The following is a 21,944-nucleotide window of genomic DNA, read 5'->3' as shown; positions in this document are numbered from 1 at the left end:
CAATGAAATAAATGCTAAGATAACAAGGAAAATTACTAATTAAATAGTAGTGCTCAAATGCCAAATTTATGCACTGATATCACAGAAACACTTTCCAGTTTAAGAGTTGTGCAAGAAAGTGTCAGAGCCTGGTTGTTGGGTCATTTACTATTGAATTTTTCTTATACACACATTATACTTACAGATTGGATCTGCAGCTTCAAAAAGATCTGATGGTTCACTGGGAGGACCAATTCCAGCAATATTTATAGCCATAGCTCTGAACTGATATTTTACACCTTCAATCAAACGCAAAACATTGAATTCCAGTCCTTTTACAGCTGGTTTTGTTACTGGAGCTCTGTTGACGCGTGACCAGTAGACACCTCCTTCTTCTTTCTTCTCTAGCCAATAACCTGTAATTGGAGCTCCACCATTGTCTAGAGGAGGGGTCCATGTTACAAGCATCGATGACCTAGTGTGGTCTATAACCTTTGGTTTTCCAGGTGGTCCAGGAAGACCATAAGGATCTTTGATAACCACTTTCTCTGAAAGGCATTCATCACTTGTTCCATATCTGTTCACAGCCCTAACTCTAAACTGGTACTGTCCATTTGTAGTAAGTTTATAGACCTGAAAAGTAAAACAGAAAGATGAAATATTAAAAAGAGCTGATCTTCAAGACAGAAAACCCAAAGCTATGTGATAATCTACCCCAAAGCAACATGCATTTTTTTAAATACTCAAAATTGTTAAAGAAGCAGTTGTTTGCCAATTCTTCAATACAGTGCCTTTTTCATTTGTTAAAATGTAAAATGTAAATGAATGTGTACAAGAGCAAACAAAATTATCTTCATATTTAGTACAAATGCTGCATATTGCTATTTACAAGAGCAGTCCTTACAAAAATTATGATCTCTGTTATAGCAAATGCTAGGAAACTCTACACATCTGTTTCATTCTGATACTGGAGATTATGGCATGGGCTTTTATCCCATCATTTTCCTGACAGGATAAACACGCATTTAACTTTAAAGACTTTCCTGTCTGCAGCCCATCTGCAGCCCTTCTGCAACCTGGATTTATCCTGCAGCTTTTCAAACACAGGAAAATCCCATGCTTGAAAAGCCATGAGACAAGCACGGGTTACATATGGGCTGCAGATGGGAGAATGTGGTAAGACCCATCTTTAAAGCTAAACATGTGTTTATCCCGTTGAGAAAACAATGAGATAAAGCCTGTGCGATAATCTCCATTGTTTTACAGTCCTGTGGTATGTTAACCAAATTGGGTTCCTCAATAATTCTCCCATTTTCCCTCATAATTTGCTATGCTTTTTACAGCTGATGAAGTTGGAATTGAATAGGATCTGGTGGGCCCTATGTTACCAACTCTCCCTATAAGCTAATCTCAGAAACCATTTTATATTATTCAGAAATAAATCAACTGTAAAAAGTCAGATTAACATTCAATATTAACTTACTGTTTCTGTTATTATTACATAAAACATTTTAGCTTGTCATAAAACCATGGCATAGACATGAAATTCCTTTTAAGACGGTCATCTGGAGTACTATGTATACCGTATATACTTGACTATAAATCGACCTCATATATAAGTCGAGGTCAGATTTTAGGATTCTGCCATGACCTGTCGATTAGTCGAGGGTAAAACCTAGAAGACAGCTGGGCTGGAAAAGAAGCTTGAAGAGCGAGTTCATGCCCTTCCTCCTCCTCCTCCTTAGCTCAGCTATTCCCATGAAAGACAGTGGGCTTCAGGAGAGGCTTCAGGGGCAACACCCCACCTTTCCCTCTCCTCCTCAGCTCATCTGTCACCTATTGACCCATGTATAAATGGATCCTGTTTTTGGGTCAATTTTTGTGCACAAATTTCTCATCTTATAGTCAAGTATATACAGTAGTTCTGGATACCACTATTTTTGAGTATATAGACTAATGGGAACAGGTTAAGATAAGTATGTAGAGAGATCTTCTAGCACCTTTGAGACTAACCGAAAGAAAGAAGTTGGCAGCATGAACTTTCGTAGACTTCAGTCTACTTCCTCAAATTATCTGAGGTAGACTGAAGTGTATGAAAGCTCATGCTGCCAACTTCTTTATTTCAGTTAGTCTCAAAGGTGCTACCAGATCTCTCTACATACTGCTTTTATATCTTTGAATTGTATCAGGTTAAGATTGATGTTCAGGGTACTATGAGAAAATATTGAAAAAAATGTAGACAATGGGCATTGTAACATCAATCTAGGTAACTACACATTTATCATTTTCAATCAAAGACTGTACATAACGATGGAAACTTTACCCCATATCGTCTGTCCACCACAGTGCTTGATACTTCTTCCCATTCAGTTTTCTTCCTACTGGCATCACGTTTCTCAAGAATGTAGTGAGTTATCTCACTTCCACCGTTATCAAGTGGGGCATCCCAAGTTAAGCAGCAAGATTCAGCTTTAATATCAGAAACTGTAAGGTTTCTTGGTGGAGAAGGACGATCTAAATAAAACCAGTTTCAATATTAACATCCTCTTGAGAGTAATAAAAAAAAACTTTTATAATTTAAGCAATGTCATACACTTACCAAATACTTCAACATGAACATTGCGGAATGCTGTGCCAAGACGATTGGAAGCTGTGACTGTATATGTGCCTTTATCTTCCCTAACTGCTGCAGGCATGCTGAGTTCAGTTTTTGCCTCTGTTCTAGATTCTTCCTTTTTGGTGATCTTGCGGGCATCTGTTGATTTGTCAATAATAACATCATCTTTGGACCATTCAATCTTTGGCATTGGAAGACCTGTCACTTCCGCAGGAATGTTGACTGGTTGTCCTGCCATTACCTTGATAGTATCTCCCCTAACAGTCAGGCGCAATGTCACTGTGGGAGGTTCTGGGGAAAAAATGAGTATAAAGTTAGTTGGTTAAAATACAAGAGAACCTATAGTAAACAAATCTGATTTACACTCTTATAGAGAAATTACGATTTTTACCCAGCATTGCCAGGGTTGATGTCAATTATTTGCTAATATTTTTATTAATCTGATAATTAATTAACTGAATTATTGTTCTGCATCACTGTTAAACTTTATTACTCTATAACTCTTGAGATAGAGTCAAATAATAAAATTGTTATGACTGGCAGCATTTACAATTTGTAAAAATTATTTCACACTTAGTTCCATCCAAAATGGACACAATACAGCAATTTTCTGGAAAAACAAACAAACAAAGTTTTCTGATTAGCCCAAACTGCCACAAAAATGTTCAGGATGTCAATGCAGAAATTCAAAGAGCTTGGGAGGGACCCAAACTAACTGACAGGTTGGATACCAGACCTCACTACAGTCTTCAGCTGATCCCATTAAATGTAGATTTGGATAGCATAACACCAAGGAAGACCAGCAAACATTTTAATTATAGCTTAGAAGGTTTTTAAAGAGACCCACCTTCATCATCTTGTATAACTACATTAAGAGGCAGTGACGGTTCACTTTCTCCAATCTCATTGACTGCCCTGACTCGGAATTCATACATATGCAGTTCAGCAAGATTGTCAACAAGGAGTGATGTGGTCGGGCAAAGTCTCTTATTGACCCTTTCAAATTCGGGTGAGTCATGCCTTCTCTTGTCAACAATATAACCAATGATGGGGCTGCCACCATCATTACGAGGGGGCTTCCAGTCTAGTGTTACTGATGATTTTGTTCTCTCTGTGTACATAAACCTCTCAGGTGAAGTTGGAGGACCTGTTGTGACAAGAAAGGTATACAGTCACATTTAATACATACAGATATTACTGGAAAGTTTGCTTTCTTATGATACATTTATGTAGTACAGCATAAGGCTTAAATTATGATTTTATTTATCTGGTTTATATCTTTTTTCATTTTGTAGTGAAACAAGACTCTTCTTTATTATGCACACTTTAAATATATCAGTGAGTAGACACTTGAAGGAACATATACAAAGTACTATGGGCATTTTTTCTGAAACAGTTACTGGCTTGGTTTGAGCTATTTGTGTTGAAGCAGCTAGAGCTCAATCTACTATATACACTCATGTATAAGTCTAGAAATTTAGGTCCAAAAATTGACCCCAAAAAACCTGAGTTGACTTATCCATAGGACAATTTAAGTACCATATCTTAACTCTTATTTAAAAGAAGGAACCATCTCCCGGTGAAAAGCAAGAGTATAATATATAAAGCACTGACCCCCTCTATTCTCTCATTCATCCAGTCGTAAGAGTTAGCACAAAGAGTTATGTCTGCTGGAGTTTTGTAAGTTATTTGGTATTGTTTTGCTTTGCTTCATCCTTTAGATCCATTGCTATGTGCCCCTAAATTTTACCCTCGACTTATCCACAGGTGATAGCAAAACCCATAATTTCAGCCCCAACACTTGTCCTTGACTTATACATGAAATCAACGTATAGTTGAGTATATACGGTATCATTCGCACCACAAATATTTACCCTAGCCCCAAGGCATGCTAAGTTAGTTCTCTCGGTACTGGAAGTCTTCTGGAATGGATAGGCCCCATGTCCAGCTTATGAAAAAAAATTTTTTTTAAAAGGATAGTTATAATTGCAAAAGAATATTAAAAATATTTTTCTGTATTAGTCTTACATTTGGCACTGAAAGATGAATAATCTAACCAGAAGTGCTTTCATGGTTAATAAAAACAAAACTTTACCTTTGGGATCAACAGCAAGGAGTGGTCCCAGTTCAACAGGTGGTCCACACCCAAACTTGTTCTTGGCAAATACACGGAATTTGTATTCTTGCCCTTCGACAAGACCTGTAATATCACACTTAGATCTATCTGTGTCTACAGCTAATCTCCATGTATGCATTTTGGCATCCTTCCTTTCTACCAGGAAGCCAATGATCTCACTTCCTCCATCATCTTTGGGATCGTCCCAATTAAGAAGACACATCTTTCTATTCACCACTACAGGATGTAGGTCAGTAACTGGTCCAGGAACGTCTGGAAAAGACATGAGACATGACATTTAATTCAAGTATTCAAGAAATATAAGTATTTTCCCTCCATTAATTTCGCTATATGTCATATTTCTTACCAAATATTTCAGCTCTGGTTGCAGCAAATTTTGAACCACTCTCATTAGTTGCAGTAATCACATATCTTCCATGGTCTTTTCTGAGTGCATTTTTTATTGTCAGGACAGACGAAGTGCCAACATTTTCAATCACAGCGCGTTCCTTGTCAACTTCCCCATCCTCTAATGTCCATTCAATTGTAGGTTTAGGACGTCCAGTCACAACAGCAGGAAGTGTAAGGGTTTGACCTGCCAGTATCTGAACACCAGCTTTGACAGAGATATCCAGTTCAACAGTGGGAGGCTCTTTATAGAGAAAAAGAGAGTACATTGATTAATTAATCACCTCATGAATTATTTCATATTACATTTTTTTAAATGGAATAATCACAGTACCTTGAGGTTCTGCAACTGTCACAGGCTCTGTTTCTCCAGGAGGTCCTTCTCCAGCAATATTAACAGCAGTAACACGAAGTTTGTAATCTGCACCTTCTCTAATTCCTTTAACAATATAGCTTCGCACCTTAATAGCTTTGTCATTGCAACGTGACCATTCATTTGAGCCAATAAACTGCTTGTAAATAAAGTAACCAGTGATGTCACCACCCCCGTTGTATAGTGGAGCATCCCATTCTATGTCAATAGTTGTAGAACTTGTATCAGTAATTCTTGGAATAGGTGGACCAGGTGGCACTAAAGAAAGCAAACACAGTATTTAGCATGAACGGACATAAGAAACTGTCTTTCTTACACTGATTGCTTATATCTCACATTCTATAACTTACATATTGGATCTTGTGCAATTTTAGGGTCTGATGGGGGACTGAATTTGCCAGGGCCAGCTGCATTTTCAGCACAGACTCTGAAAACGTAAGTTAGTCCTTCCAGTAGTCCTTCAACCCTTGACTCCAAGGCATTCACACGATCTTTATTCACGCGAGCCCAGTGAGTTCCGTTAATTTCACGCTTTTCAATCCAGTATCCCAAAATGGGGCTACCATTGTCTTTAGGTTCATTCCATTTAACCAACATACTATTGCCGGAAGGTTCTTCTATTTGAGGCTTATCAGGTGCATCAGGAGGACCTATCAAAAAGGAAATATGCAGATTTTAGTTGTTACTATTGCGTGCCTTCAGATCATTTCTGATTTATGGCTCCCCAGCAAACCTGTCATGGGGATTTTTTGGCAAGATATTTTCCGAGGGGGTTTGCCTTTGCTTCCTTTGAGGCTGAGAGAGTGTGACTTGCCTAAGTAGGTTTCCATGGCCAAGCAGGAATTGAAATCCTGGTCTTAGTCCACCCAAACCACTACACCATGCTGGCTCCTAGGATTTTAGCAGATCATGCCAAATTATATAGATATAAATTTTAATTTGATAGATACAGAGATCACTTGCATTATCAAGGAATATATTTGATAACTTTCAAATATTCTCTCCTGCCACATCTTTACTTTGAGAGTTCAGCTGAAATTTGCAGCATAATCTTATTCAAGATTGCTTGAAAGCCAGTACCATCAATTCCTATAGCACCTACTCCTAGTTATTTGTGAATATTTATTTGCTTACTTTTTGGTTTAAATATTTATATCCTGCCCTCTATCTAAAGATCCCAGCATGGCGTAGAATAATACTAATCTGACTAATTTAAAACAATGTCAGCAATAAAAATAGTTTTAAAAGGTTAAAAACACATCAAACAATTTAACAAGTTTAAATAGAGTGATTAAAACTTATTAAAATAGTTTAAAACCATGTACATGTGAGGATTGGTGTGAAACCAATTTGTCCCCCAAAGCTTTAGTGGGCAAGCACATTTTCATGTGGGGTCAGAATGACAGCAAGCGACAGAATTCATAGTACAGAATTAATAAATATAATTGTAATTATTACTCAGGGTGAAAATGGGATGGTAAAGGAATGGGCATGAGCTAGATTGGGTAAATGGTTGGTTCCCTTACTACCATTGCTGCAATCCAATCTGGGCCCTTTATACATACTAGTATATATATTGGCCCTTGGAAAGTGCACAGACTAGTGGAGCCCAATTCACTTCCCTGCAGTCCACAAGTAAGCATTGCTCTGTTAAAAAAAACCTGAATTTTACAGATCTTATTGCCTGAAAGTGATGTAGAACAGAGGTGGAGTTTGTGGATACACTAGCCCTTTCATACTACATAGTTACAGCACTATGATTCCACTTTAAATAGCATGGTGACATCCTATGGAATCCTATGATTTGCAGTTTAGGGAAGGGTATTTAGAATTCTCAGCCAGAGATGTCTAGCGTTCCCTCAAACTACAAACCCCAGGATTTTGTAGAATGCAGCCATGGCAGTAAAAGTGGAATCATAGTGTTATAACTATAGTTGTTTGAAAGGGACCACAGATGGGGGGGGGGGAGGTGTAATTCTTTCACAGTACATATGCATGAATTGTCCTTCATTTTATCTACCTTGCTAGGAAAATTTAGAACATGTTTTTTGTCAATTACGTTCTTATCAAATCAGTGCACCATTATCTCCTATCTAATACCTATCAACCTACACCGATAGCTTGTCAGAGGCTGTTTCATGGCAACAGTATAAAGTATGCAGGTTTACTGTGGCACATTTTACAACCATCAATCTGAGACTGATATAACAAAGTTTCCACAAATTAAAGTATAAAGTTTTAAAAATAAAGTGATGGTGATGATGATTATCACTGAAATGTCAGACAAAAATGGAGTAGACTTTGGATAAAATTCAAGACTTACCAAATGGATCTTTAGCTACAACAGGTTTTGAAATACATGGAGGGCCAGCTCCTACTCTGTTCTCAGCTTTCACACGGAAGATGTATTCTTTTCCTTCAATCAGTTTGGGTACAATGAATTTACAGTGCCTAAGTGTTGAAGTCACAGTAACCCAGCCAATTTCAGCTTTCGTGTTGTCTTTCTTTTCCAAGACATAATTCAATATTTCACTTCCGCCATCATCAAGAGGAGGTTCCCACTTGCAAGTAATAGAATTTTTTCTAACTTCTTCAAAGGTAAAGTTGAGGGGTGGTCCAGGTGTATCTGTTTTTTAAATAAAAATGATAAGTACAATTTTGCACATGTCACTTTGTCAGTATTAAAGGGGAAAATGTGAAGCACATTATGAATAAGGACGTACCTAATACGTTGACTTCACATGTAGCTTTTGCAACCCCGTGATCATTCTCAACGCGGATCATATATGTGCCATGGTCTGCTCTGAGCGAGTCACGAACAGACAGGAATGACACCCCTTTTTTGCTGTTATCGATAGTCAAACGCTCTGGTATGGATAAATGGAAAGGTTCATCTTCCTCAACTTCTCCTTTCTTCTTCCTTGTCGTCTTGGTAACCCTCTTCTTAATTTCTGTAGGTTTAATAACTTCATCATTCCATAACCAACATACTTCTGGGTATGGTGATCCTGAAATTTGTGCTTCAAGTGGAATATCAGAACCTTGCTTCACTTCAAGGCCATCCTGCAAGCTCGCAGCAAGGAAGACCTTTGGAGCCTCTGTAACAATAAAACCATTGTTTATGCTTACATTTCATGCTAGTGTATACATATTAAATGCATATATCCAGATAAAAATGAAAAGGAAAGAGGGAAAATGTGTGAAGCATACCAGTGGGATCCACAGCTTTTATAAGTGGAGTGGTGTTGGAAGGTCCACTGACACCAGCAGCATTTTCTGCACGGACACGGAACTGATATTCTTTGCCTTCTTCAAGATCTTTTACAGTGTAAGTCGGAAGAGGAACCAAGAAGTCATTGCATCTCTCCCACTTCTCTCCACCTTTAGGCAGTTTTTCCAGAACGTAGCCCATTATTTTGGTTCCTCCATCATACAATGGTGGCTTCCATGTCAGGGTTACTGATTTTGATGTTGGATTGTGAGTCTCAAGGTCAACAGGTGGATCTGGACGTTCTGTACATTAAAAAGTACAGATAAATAGAAGGCATAAAGAAAACGCACAAAGATAAAATACATGTAAACAGAAGAAACAGAGGGATTATCTATATCCTCATTCTATAATGTGAGTAATCAACAAAATAAGAACTTACGCTTTGGATCTTCTGCAATCACTGGATTTCTCAGTTCAAGGTATTCACCTCCTCCAATTTTATTGACAGCTTTAACCCGGAAGTAGTATTCACCATTTGGAATAAGATCCTTTACGTTCCATGCCAGTTTGTTCTCACCAGACATGACGGGTATGTATGTTCTCCGACCAGCTTCTCTTCGTTCCAGAACATAATGTAATATGGGAGTATTGCCATCAAATTCTGGAGGCTCCCAAGTCACTTTGCATGAGCTTTTAGTTACTTCACTTGCTTTAATATCCTGGCATTGTCCAGGCAAACCTAATTAAAGAGCAATATGTACACATTTAGCATTAACTCAATACTAAGAGGCTTGAAAAAATATATTTAACAGAAATTTCACACATGTATACCATTTATAATTCCTTAGGTTTACAGATGCCTAAGCAAATAACTAGTTGGTTTTTTCCACTTTACATTGTGAGATACTTGGATATTATGAGTCTGATTAACAAGTCTTCTAATACATGAAAAATAAATTACCTATTACTTTGACGTTGACTGTGCCAGTTGTTGAACCCAGTTTATTCTCCAAGGTAATAGTGTAAACACCAGCATCAGCATGTACAGTATTTGTTACTTCAAGCAGAGCAGAGGTGTAGTCACTCTTCATTGTTGTTCGGTCACCTGCTTTAAGTTCCTTTCCATTTTTATGCCATGAAATGGTTGGAGATGGGACAGCTCTGAAGGGAACTGGGATGGTTAACTTTTCACCTTCAACAACAATAATGTCTGTAGTCTTTATATCAACAGTTGGATTACCTGTTGTTGTTTATAAAAGAAAAGCCCCCCCCCCCAATAATTTCAGTTAGTGCATCCAAAATAATGTCATCACTGTCATCTATTTTATGATTTTATTTAGAAAGCAATATACTTACAGTCTGGATCTTTGGCAACAACATTCTCTGAGATATCAGATGGTTCACTAGCTCCTATAGCATTGACAGCCCTGACTCTGAGCACATATTCCTTGTCAGGTACAATGCCTTCTTCTGCTTTATACTTCAAGTCTTTGATTGGTCGAGAATTTATTCTCATCCATTTTTCAGTTCCAGCTTCACAGAGTTCAATATTATACCCAATTATAGGACTTCCACCATTTTTCTCTGGTGGCTTCCAAGCAATTGAAATGTGTTTTCTGCTTGCATCTGTGACATGTAATTCCAGTGGAGGTGAAGGAGGGCCTGCCAGAATGAAAAATAAATGTTATTTTCTACAATACCATTTGGTATAACATTGATCTCCCTCATTATAATTTTCATGGTCACTCACTTGTTGGGTCTTCTATTGCCAAGATGTCAGTTGGTTCACTAGGATGGCCACAGCCAGCTTCATTTTCAGCACGAACCTGAAACTGTACTTCTGTGCCTTCAATGACATCTGTTACTCTGTAATTACAGTCAGGGCCGGCTGTTTTGCCAGCTTTCACCCAACGTGTGCCCAGCTTCTCTTTCTTTTCAATAACATATCTGTATGAAGAAGAGAGGATTTTTAGAATGTACATAAAACCATACTGTTAAATCAGAGACCACTTTTTTAAAAACAACAACAGCAACAATATTTAGATAAGAAACAACACCAATGCAATAAATAATAAATATATATAATGAAGTTAACAGACATTTTAGGATTCTCCACTCAATTTTTCCCTTTCTGTGCACTTCTTTGTATATAAAATCCCTTAAGTGCTGACACAAATAAGTGAGCCTCCCTTCAGGTGGAGAGAGAGCTCTCTATGTTGAATAGTTCTGTATGTATGCTCGTGTATGAAACAGGCTCTCAAATAGCCTTTTTTTAAAAAATGGTTTGATCATCTTCCCTAGCAAATCAGTGCCATTTGTATCAAGTCAGTTTTTATTTCACAGTTCTCTCAAGTGTTCTGATCTGGACAGAGTACTTTTATCTCACAACATTTTTTACAAAGGGCTTTTCTTTCTTTAGATTCACAGTTCAGTTAATAATTAGCACTCTCACTTTAGATGAATATAGAACACAAAATTATATTGTGGTTTATGTGAGAAAGTAACACGATACTGGCGAAATGTCAGGAATAAACTCTTCTAGAACATGGCCACATAGCCTGAAAAACCCACAAAAAACTATAACATGATACTGCCCTAAAATTTATTGCACAATAGCATTAGTGCAAAGGGGGGAGGAATCACCCTATGGTTGAAAGACTTTTAATTCGATTTTGCTGGTAATCTCTAATGGGACATTATTTACTCTCCATACTTAGGTTTTCTATTGCTATCTATTGTTGTCATCATATAATCCACCCAGTACAGTCAGGTCCTCTGGTGGACATTACTCCAGTCAGCTAGGACTAGGTTGGCAACAGTCATGTAGAGGCCTTTTTTTTCAGCCGCCCATAGACTGTGGAATGACCTGCCAGAAGAGACCTACTGGAAGAAATTCAACAGCTGAATATGCTGTCCAAATTTAAAAGAGCATTAAAGACCAGTCTTATCCAGATGATTTTTAAGTTGTTAATTTTAAATGATTAATTTTAAATGTGGATTGTTTTAATATGTATTTATCTTATTTGTCTTTTGAATTGATATACTGAACTGAATTTGAATAAGAAATTGTTGTTGTTGTTGTTGTCCAAAACCTATTTGTTTTGGAAACACAGGTCTCTGAATCTGGGAACTTTTGATTTAATAATCCATTTCCACCCACTCTCAACCTGCAGATTTTGTGCTATTTTCAGCCAAGTCATACCTTAGAATTGGCCTGCCACCATCATTCTTAGGTGGTTCCCATTTCAGGTCAACATGTCTCTTTGTCACTTCAACTGGTGTAAGTGCATATGGCGCTCCAGGTGTAGCTAAAATAAATAATATTGTAATTAGGAAAAATAGAGATTTAAAAGCTGCAACTTTGTTAAAACTGATTTCTAAACTTGTGCACTGAGAACTTACTGAAGGTGTCTTTAGCAAGAACTGAGTCCTCGATTTCACAGTAGTCACTCTGCCCCACTGCATTTTCTGCAGCCACACGGAACACATACAGAGAGCCTTCTGTCAGAGGTGTCACTGTATATTTGGTGTCCTTTACAGTGGTGTCAACGGTCTGCCAGCCTTTGCGCCGCACATCTCTCTTTTCAACAATGTAATTCGTAATAGGAGAGCCTCCATCTCGTTCTGGTACTGTCCATTTAAGGTCTGCTGTGTTTTTAGTAATATTAATGACCTCAAGCCATCGAGGTGGTGACGGTGGATCTATAAAAATATTAAAGAAAAACATATAATATTGATTTGGATTTCATATACTATTTAGACCATTGGAAAGAAACACTGAGAAGTCCACAAAACTATGGCTCAAAGGGTAAAATTACATTTTAAAATGTTTTAATGGTTCCACTGTAAATCAGACAAAGAGCCACTTACTTAATCTTTCCTTGCACAACACAGGATCACTGGGCTCACTAGGTTCACTCTCTCCAGCTTTGTTCACAGCTCTGACTCGGAAGGAGTATTCCTGTTTCTCCATCAGTCCTTTGAGGAAGTGTTCTGGTGTGGGGATCCCTTCGGCCACTCTCACCCACTCATCTGTACCAGTTTTTAACAACTCAATTACATATGACTCAATTTTGGCCCCACCGTCATGTTCTGGTTTTGTCCACTGCAGGAAACATGAGGTCTTGGCAACATCTTTTACTGTTGGTTTTCCAGGAGGCCATGGGGGATCTGGACACAAATAGAAATTTAAGATTTGAGAGCGCAATATAACCATTTGGATTAAATTGTAACACTCATTTAAATATATATATATCCATACCAATGGGATCCTTTACTAAGACTGGCTCTGTTGCTTTGCTTGGTTTTCCTGGTCCAGCAAGATTCTCTGCCAAGACACGGAACTTGTACTTCTTATGGTTTGTAAGACCTTTTACCCTGAAAATAATGATGAAAATGATGATACATTCAATAAATCTTTAATACTGTACAGTGCTCAGCGGCAAAATTGATCATTACTATTAGCACAAGAGTATACTGTACATAAGTTAGTCTATATTATCGCACATGAGTAAAAAAAATACATTTGCGTTTGCCATAAATACATTATTATTCACTATTATGCAAATCTGGATATTCTTTGTGTGTATGTTGGCCTTCACTGCATTCTATTATAGAGCCTGAGACACTGAACAGGTGTACTAAAATCTATATAACTGTAACATTAGTTAGTAATTACTGTTTATAATTTTAAGGATGAATATATCTGAATGATATGTTAAACATACTAGGGGGGTTGCAGAATTGTGGAAGATCTATGCATGTAAGAAGACCAACACTTTGATCATTTGGTTTGTAACAGGATAGCAACAAAGTTGAGTGAAATAGACAGTCAGTTTTCACTATCAAAACTTGTATATAGAATAGTAAAAGTGCCATTTTGGAGACAGGCAAATTTAATACTTGCGTATGAGAAATACACATTGCATTAGGAATGTAGACTTCTACATGACAGAATATTGCGTTAGTCCTATTTTGAGAAGTTTTTCTATCAATGACAGACCGATGAACTGTTGCACTGACAAAGGATCACCCTTAGGGGCCCCAACCACACTACTCATTCAGTATATTCATGTGACTGTGCTGGTTTGTCATACATATTATTTAATAAAGTTGGCCCTTGGTATCCACTGCGGTTTGGTTCTAGGACCCCCTGTGGATACCAACATCCACAGATACTCAAGTCCCATTATATACAATGGTACAGTAAAATGGTGTACCATAAAATGGCAAAATCAAGGTTTGCTTTGTGTACATTTTTGTGTGCATGAATATTTTCAAGCTATGGATGGTTGAATCCATTGATACAGAATCAGTGGATATGGAGAGCCTATTGTAGTCAGTTATGCTGTTAAACAGGCCCTATGTGTAATTGGTAGATAAAATCGGCCCTTCTTATACACAGTTTTTTTTTATACACAGATTCAGGCATCCACGGTTTGAAAATGTTAAAAAAGTATAATTTTCAAATATCAAACCTTGATTTTCCATTTTTTATAAGGGACACCATTTTGCTATGGCCTGTTACAGACTGCCAAAATAATGCTGCTTGGGGTCTCTTTGGAGGTATGCTATTTAAATGATGCATGGGTCCTAAGAGTCCGGAGGTCGCGACAAAGCCACACTCCATTCCTAAGCACTGGAGTGCAGCTTTGGTGCAGCTTCCGGATTCTTAGGATGCATGCATCATTTAAACAGCATACCTCCAAAGAGACCCCAAGCAGCTTTATTTTGGCAGTCTGTAACAGGCCCTAGTCATTATATTTAATGGGACTTGAGCATACACAGATCTTGGAATCAAACTCCAGCATATAACAAGAGTCCACTGTAGTTTTAAATAGGATTTAGAAAAGGAAACTCTTCCAGTTGACATCGACCTAAAAGTGAGACAATTATTTAGCATTCTTAGAAGGCACCAGTTATTTATTCAAATACGTAATCCTGAGTCAAAGGTATGTAAAAGTGATCTAATTTCTAAAAATGACTTAATTTTAATCTGGAACCATTTTATCTAACAGTACATGTATACAATTGTCTTACTTGAATGTTGTATCTTTAACAGGTATTTTATTGCATCGTATCCATTTATCTTGATCAGGGTCAAACTTTTCAACCCAGTAACCAGTGATAGGACTTCCACCATCATCATCTGGTTCAGCCCAAGTTAATGTTACGGACTCTTTAGTGATCTCAACAGGCTGAACTCTTGTCGGTGGACCTGGTGTATCTGATGAAAGAAGTAAAAATGGTAATTATTGTTCACATATTAGCAACTTGTGTGCTAATTTAAGACAACTAATCTGTAGCTATGTGCTGTCTATTGAAACAACTACCATATGGAAGCTGCTTGAAAGTTACTCTTTATGGGGGACCCCTTTGGCAAGATGTTTATGTGTATCAGCTTATTAAGACGATGAGCACTTAGTACAAGGCATATCTCCATGCCACCAATAATACTATGGAGAGAAGCAACATGACAGTAGGGACTGATTTGAATGGTGAAGTGGTACCTACAAAATGATCCATTATCTGGAGTAGCTGCCACCTAGTGATGGTTTGCAGTAGCTTCCCCATTGCTGTCATGTTGCAACAGCTGGCCTTGTTGTTCAAGTAAGCAGACTTACCAAATGGATATTTAGCAATGATAGGATCAGCTTGGGCTGGTTCTCCAACTCCATACATGTTTTCTGCACTAACTCTGAAGATATATTCTTTAAGAGGGGTTAGGTTTGTAACATTGAATTTTGTATCTTTGATAGTGGATGACAGTTTGTGCCATATTTCACTGTCTGCAGCTCTTTGTTCCAGAACATAGTTTGTGATTTTGGAGCCACCATCATCTCGAGGAGGATTCCAAGTCAAAAAGCAAGATACATTTGTAATTTCTGAGACATCAAATGCAGCTGGTGGGCCAGGCTTATCTGTGGAAACATAACAATAATTAGAACTTCTTCTATTCAAATATTAAACTAGGAAAACACAGAATTATTATTAGTATAAAAACAAAACTGGCATACCTAGAACATTAACTTCAACAACTGCTGTTGCCCGACCACTGGTGTTTACAGCTTCAATAATATAGGTGCCACTGTCACTTCTCTTGCTGTCTGTTATTGTGACAATGGATTGGCCAGGTTTGCTTTCAATTGATATTCTTTTGTCAGGTCTCAGGGTTTGTTCAGCTTTTGTCCAGGTAATCCGAGGCTCAGGTTTTCCAGTTACTCTTGCTGGCAGTTCAATTTTAGTTCCTGCTTTGACAGTGAGTCCAGCAAGCAGTTTCACATCTAAGAAAATTTCTGGGGGCTCTGGTTTTAGAGAGAATTAAGACTGTGTTAAAAAGTATGCGTTACAAGCAGCGCAACATTATATAAATACAGTAGTCCCTTGCTATCCATGGGGGGATCCATTCCGGATCCACCTGTGGATAGCAAGAAAAAAAGAAGTCCCATTCTTTTCAGTGGGCATGTGTGCATGCTTGTGCACACACATGCAGTTGCGTGGACCTGTGTCCATTGAAAAGCTAGGGATTGATGTCTGCAGAAGCTCAGATCCATGGATGGCAAGTCTGTAGTTGGTGCAAGTGCACTGTATACATATGCGTACAACAGATAAACGTCCTTGGTATTTTCAAGATTACAAATTAAATCTTAATGTAACTGAAATCAATAATTACCCTTTGCATCCACTGCTTGGATGTCATCTGTTGGTTTGCTTGGTTTGCTTGCTCCTTGCCTGTTTAGAGCCTTAACACGATAAGAATACCATTCCCCTTCTTTAAGTTTTGTCACTTCCAATCTGTCAAATATAAAATTTAAGTTAATAATATTGTTAAATATAATTGTTTAATTTGCAAAATTTTGCCTTGCACTATAAATTCTTACTTTGTTTCAATAACAGGTTCACCACAAGGCTCCCATTTGTCAGTGCCACGCTGGCATTTTTCAACCAGATAGCCCTTGATACGTGAGCCACCATCATATTTAGGTGGCTCCCATGTAAGGAAAATGGACTTAGATGTTGGATCTCTCCATTTAACATTCTCTGGAGGATCGGGTACCGCTGTAAAGGGGGGGGGGGGAAGAGAAGAGAGAAGAAAAATCTATAAGATCTTATAATAGCATGAAGTATAGACTTTCTTGCCTTTGGGCCTCTCTTTTCTGAATACTGTCAGGCATGAATGTAAAGGGACTTCCTTTTGCATAAAATGGCATCCCAATTCCTTCTGATCCCACTTTCTCTTAGCAGTCACATTAACTGCATCCCATGCTACTCTAGAGGATCTCTGATCATCGAGGGGCTTTTTGAGGAAATGCAAAAGACTGCAGTGTAAAGTAGAGGTGAGGAAACTTGTAAGCTCCACTTGCATGTTTTTGGATCCAGGCTTCAGTTTCTCTTATGCTTATTTAAAGATGCAAAACTCTTCATTCACACTGTGCAGTTTGCCTCTCTCCCACAGGCATAGCATCTTGTGGGACTCAGCTTGAGTTATTACATAAAATGCAGAGATACAAAAGCAGGAAGCAAGTACTAAAGAATACTTACTTGCAGGTGCTGACATATTAACTGGTTCATCAATGTAAGCAGGTTCTCCTGGTCCACATTTGTTGCATGCTAAAACCCTAAACAAATATTCTTTTCCTTGGGCGAGGTCTGGGACAGTGAACTCTTGATCAAGGACATTGTCTATAACCTTAAAAGAAAAGAGGTTCCATTTTTTTCATACCAGAAAAAAGACTTACTATGATCTTTAGCATTACACAGTGAAACTATAAAACAACATGTATTATTTTTGGACAGGAAAACATACTTTGATCCATGTTTTGCGGCTCACTTCACGTTTTTCAACAATATAGCCGGTTAATGGACTTCCTCCATCATTTTCAGGGGGTTCCCATGTTAGTTGTACTGTGCTCCTAGTTATCTCTCCAACTGTTAATTCTCTTGGTGCACTTGGGCGAGCTAAAAATGTATAAGTGTCATATTATAATCCAATTGTTATATTATAGGCCAATAGTCAATTAACATATATTCATTTATTTATTTTAAAACTAATAGTTTATAATATATTTTTATTTATTTGATAAAATACTTTAAATGTTTCATTACATACATTACACACAATAATTAATAAACTTAATTATTAATAGAAATAGTATCTCTTATATTATAAAATTTAATAATGGAATGATACAACAGAAGTTAAAGTTCCTTAATATTAATATTATTTCTTATTTCTTATTTCCTTAGTATTATTTATCATGCAACACAATTTTTTGTAACTGATCACTGATAGTAACTGATAATTATTAAAAATACAGTATATATCAATTCAATTCTTTATTAAAGTCCAGACACCTAGCCAAACTAAATTCACAACATATAAAATAAATTAAAAACATGGAACAATTAGTCAGAGTACATACATAGCTGTACATTAAAATTCAAACGGAAGATTGATTGCTTACCAATGACATTGACATCAATTTCTCCTGATACAGATGACACAGGGTTTTCTAATGTCAACGTATAAATGCCTTTATCTGGCCGTTCACTTGGTGTTATAATAAGTTGCGCGAAAGCAGCAGTAGTTTCAATTTTCACTCGGTCACCTGGTTCTAAAACTTTGTCACCCACAGACCATGTAGCAGTTGGTACTGGATAGCCAGTAATAGGAACACGTATTTTGAGTGGTTCTGGAACAATAACTTCAAGCCCATCTTTAAATCCACTTAAGTCCATTGTAGGTCCAACTAAAACATAAGCAGCAATCATACCAATTAATATTTCAAACTTTATTTTTTTTAATAACAGCAACAAAATTAGAGGTTGTGTAAAGATGAAAAAAATCCCGAAATGTTCAATTTTCCCTCAAAATTCTCCAGGGCCTCAACATTTCCAGAAATGATGTATCTCTAAACTGCCTTTAGTATAATCTCTACTGGAAGCATGACTGTATTTGCTTTCTGCTTTAACTGTTGAAAACTCATAATAATATCACTTTTTAACAATCAGATTACACTGGCAATATAAAAAGTGAATAGGGAATGTTAATGGCTTTCTTCCATTTGGGTATAGCAATTGTTTGTTATAAAGTGAAGATGTTTTAATTTAGAATGTCACTGTTGAAAATGGAATGGTGTGGGTACCTAGCTGCCTTATGAAAGCAACAACATTGTTTTTAATAATGAGTATTAACAATCTCAAATGATGTGATGGCGCACAGATTTTATTTTAAGCAGCCACCTAAGAAAGAGATGGAACATACTGGCATGTTAAGCTGCCTTCTGGGTGGCTTGGAAGCCATATATTCCTAAGCTGCCCGGAAGCCACCCAACTGTTAATATCGGGGCAGCTTCGTGATGCTTTGGCAAAATAGCGTTTAGATGCTGCACACTGTGGGAATGTCATGAAGCCGGCTGTAGTGTGGGCTCAAACTGGTTTTTTGCCACCAGAAAATGGAGTGGCTCTTTGCCGCTCCTTTTTTTGGGTGGCTTCAAGGTAGATTGGGGCCATGGCATGTGGTTGCCCCAGCCCCAATCCACCTTCAGAAGGAGCGGCTTCAAGAAGCCCCTTCCACCAGTCTATTTCAGGCCTATGTTAAATGACTTCTGCTTACCATGATGATCATCAGCAGTCAATGGTCCTATAGCTTCAGCTGGATCTGATATGCCAGCAGCATTCTCTGCAGATACTCTGTAATAATACTTGGCTAGAGGTTTGAGTTCAGTTACCTACAAAGACAGCATTAATTTTTGTAATTATTTGTTACCATTAAAAAGAATTCTTAACAAGCCTTTTGCTTCAGTAAGAAACACCTTACCTTATAATTAAGATTAGGTACAAGCTTTGGATTGCAGCGGACCCAGTTGTCAGTGCCCTCTTCACGTCGTTCAATAATGTAGCCTATAACTGGACTGCCTCCATCTGTCATAGGAGGCTCCCATGTAAGTTTCACAGATGACTTAGTTTGATCAGAATGATCAAGGTTAATAGGAGGACTTGGTCTCTCTGTAAAATAGCATAATTTTCACGATTTAGATTTTGCCTGCTTCAGAGAGGAGATGTTGCTGCCCAGAATTCAAGTAACTAAGCAGATAGTCCCATAAAGCTGAGTGGTGGTGGAGTTAGGTTTAAGTTAAATGCCAACTACAATTTTGAAACTGTGAGGAATGGCAAATGGAAGTGGTGACATAAGGGCCTGCTCTTTAGAGAAAGAAAACTCAAAACTTTGTGAGTCTGTAGACCTCTGAGTATCACTAAACTGTTTTGCTAATCCCAACCAGTGGATTATAATGTGACATTACTGAATACTGAGAACATCTAAAACACTGCTCTCTCTTTTTAGAGTTTATATGGCACCATTATTATTCTCACTTTCTGATATTAAATTCCTCAGAATTTTTGAGACGTTAAATAATAAACATCTAGTTTTTGTGCAGCTGCTCCTGCCTTTCCTTACTTATCTTACATCTTTTCTGGGCTCATATTTTGTAAACAAACATTATTTTCAGAAGATTACATGGAAAATTACCACATTACAACTTGCATACTAACCAACTGGATCCATAATCTTCACTGCATGTGTAGATGCACTAGGTTTGCCAACTCCAACCTGGTTTTGGGCTCTGATTCTGAAGAAATATTCTTTGTTTTCCACCACATCTGTCAATGTTGCAGATAATTCATGTGCTCCTGTGGTCATGGCTGGCTCCCACTTAATGGAAGCTCTATCACGCAGTTCAACAACATAGCCAGTAATTGGAGACCCTCCATCGTACTCTGGTGGTTCCCAAGTAAGAGTTGCACCTGATCTATTCACATCAACAACCTGTACGTTGAGAGGTGGACCTGGAACCTCTGCAAGGTGGAGAGAGTGAGAGTGTAAGTTAAAATGTATGTTGTTCCTTTTCAAAAGAACAATTTACTTTCATCAAGGCATTTGAACAGATTCTTACCAAATCGGCTCTTTGCTTCAACAGGTTTGTCTGTTTCAACGGGCTCACCAGTGCCGACTCTGTTTTTCGCACTCACACGGAAGAGATACTCAACTCCTCCCCTTTGAAGGCCGGTCACTGTGTATTCACAACTGTCAGCGCGATCAGTTGCTAAAATCCAGGTCTTACGCTTGATGTCACGCCTTTCAACAACATAGCCAGTGATTTTACTACCACCATCACTTTCTGGTTCTTCCCAGGCAAGGCTGACTTCACCATCAAATGTTTCAGTGACTTCCAAGTTCCTAACTGGGCCAGGGACATCTGAAATTAAAAGTGAAAAATGCACATTGTTTACTTAAATAAGGATGTAGTTTGGATCTGACACAGACAGTAGTCACTCAGTGAGATGCATGAATGTAGTTCATACTATTTCCTTGTTCTATTTTGCCTTTATACTATTTTGCCTTTTCCTTTTTACTAATATGCACTTTGGATACAACCAGCTGTCAGCAGACACACAAAACCAAATAAAAATTCAGCCAAGGACAAGGTTACAGGAAGTGAAGAGCTTACCAATAACTTGAACATTGATGTGTGCTTCAGCTTGGCCATGTTTATTTTTAAGTATAATTTTGTAACTTCCTTTGTGTGATGGCTTTGCTTCATAAATTCTGAATGTAGTACTCTCAGCGGTTGTATCAACAGTCTGAGTGGGCAAGGTTTCATCTTCCTTAAACCACTCTGCTTCTGCACGTGGATAGGAATCATATGGAACAGTCATGGTCAATGGCTGTCCAACATCTACCACAAGATTCTGATCAGCTGCCTTTATTCTTGGAGGAGCTAAAGAAAATAGCAATGAAAAAAGGAGGATTTTAAAAATATTTTTCATACACTACACATTTAGTATATGTTTGACACAAAAAAGCAGTGAAAGATAAGAATTTTTCAATACACTGTAACATTTCAATATGTTTCCAATGGGCAAAATTACATCTGACAACTGGGTTATATCATGCACTTCTCAATGAACTACAGAGACCTATGTGGCCTTTGGTTGCCTCTGTGTAATTCATCTTTGTCGGAAAAGCCTGTTACTGATTTCCCCAAACACAGAAGTTGCAATGCAAAATATAATATAAGCCACAAAAATGTATTGCTTTTCAAATCTCTGTGAAAGAAGCTTAAGACTTGCACATGATTGCCTTCTAGAGCCTACATTTAACATGAAGCAGCCACATGTCACCCAACCTCCTTCCCTTCTTCATCTATAGAATCTACTCCCAACCTGGCTTTTTGGAATT

General features: G+C 37.8%; 1 protein-coding gene across 1 annotated transcript in view; it reads right to left on the bottom strand.

Annotated features, from left to right (window-relative positions):
- The window catches only part of TTN (titin), a 317,246-nt gene that overhangs the window by 82,345 nt on the left and 212,957 nt on the right, over positions 1-21,944 (bottom strand). Inside the window, exons 203-234 of the mRNA XM_089523020.1 lie at positions 21,214-21,483; positions 20,659-20,961; positions 20,258-20,560; positions 19,524-19,711; positions 19,320-19,434; positions 18,169-18,453; positions 17,511-17,662; positions 17,246-17,393; positions 16,585-16,762; positions 16,377-16,498; positions 15,721-16,008; positions 15,328-15,624; positions 14,744-14,930; positions 12,966-13,081; positions 12,575-12,874; positions 12,107-12,406; positions 11,907-12,012; positions 10,455-10,651; positions 10,061-10,366; positions 9,666-9,944; positions 9,144-9,443; positions 8,704-9,006; positions 8,217-8,591; positions 7,817-8,119; positions 5,844-6,143; positions 5,455-5,751; positions 5,080-5,364; positions 4,692-4,985; positions 3,444-3,743; positions 2,579-2,887; positions 2,303-2,493; positions 183-612 (exon numbers count right to left, since the gene is read on the bottom strand). Of these exons, the coding sequence (XP_089379146.1) occupies positions 183-612; positions 2,303-2,493; positions 2,579-2,887; positions 3,444-3,743; positions 4,692-4,985; positions 5,080-5,364; positions 5,455-5,751; positions 5,844-6,143; positions 7,817-8,119; positions 8,217-8,591; positions 8,704-9,006; positions 9,144-9,443; positions 9,666-9,944; positions 10,061-10,366; positions 10,455-10,651; positions 11,907-12,012; positions 12,107-12,406; positions 12,575-12,874; positions 12,966-13,081; positions 14,744-14,930; positions 15,328-15,624; positions 15,721-16,008; positions 16,377-16,498; positions 16,585-16,762; positions 17,246-17,393; positions 17,511-17,662; positions 18,169-18,453; positions 19,320-19,434; positions 19,524-19,711; positions 20,258-20,560; positions 20,659-20,961; positions 21,214-21,483 (8,127 nt within the window). The remainder of the gene's footprint in view (positions 1-182; positions 613-2,302; positions 2,494-2,578; positions 2,888-3,443; positions 3,744-4,691; positions 4,986-5,079; positions 5,365-5,454; positions 5,752-5,843; positions 6,144-7,816; positions 8,120-8,216; positions 8,592-8,703; positions 9,007-9,143; positions 9,444-9,665; positions 9,945-10,060; positions 10,367-10,454; positions 10,652-11,906; positions 12,013-12,106; positions 12,407-12,574; positions 12,875-12,965; positions 13,082-14,743; positions 14,931-15,327; positions 15,625-15,720; positions 16,009-16,376; positions 16,499-16,584; positions 16,763-17,245; positions 17,394-17,510; positions 17,663-18,168; positions 18,454-19,319; positions 19,435-19,523; positions 19,712-20,257; positions 20,561-20,658; positions 20,962-21,213; positions 21,484-21,944) is intronic.

The sequence above is a fragment of the Sceloporus occidentalis genome, unplaced genomic scaffold, assembly GCF_023333645.1.
Source record: "Sceloporus occidentalis isolate IW3139 unplaced genomic scaffold, rSceOcc1.0.p SCAF_4, whole genome shotgun sequence".
Taxonomy (NCBI): domain Eukaryota; kingdom Metazoa; phylum Chordata; class Lepidosauria; order Squamata; family Phrynosomatidae; genus Sceloporus; species Sceloporus occidentalis.
This window is presented reverse-complemented; position numbering and strand designations above follow the sequence as displayed.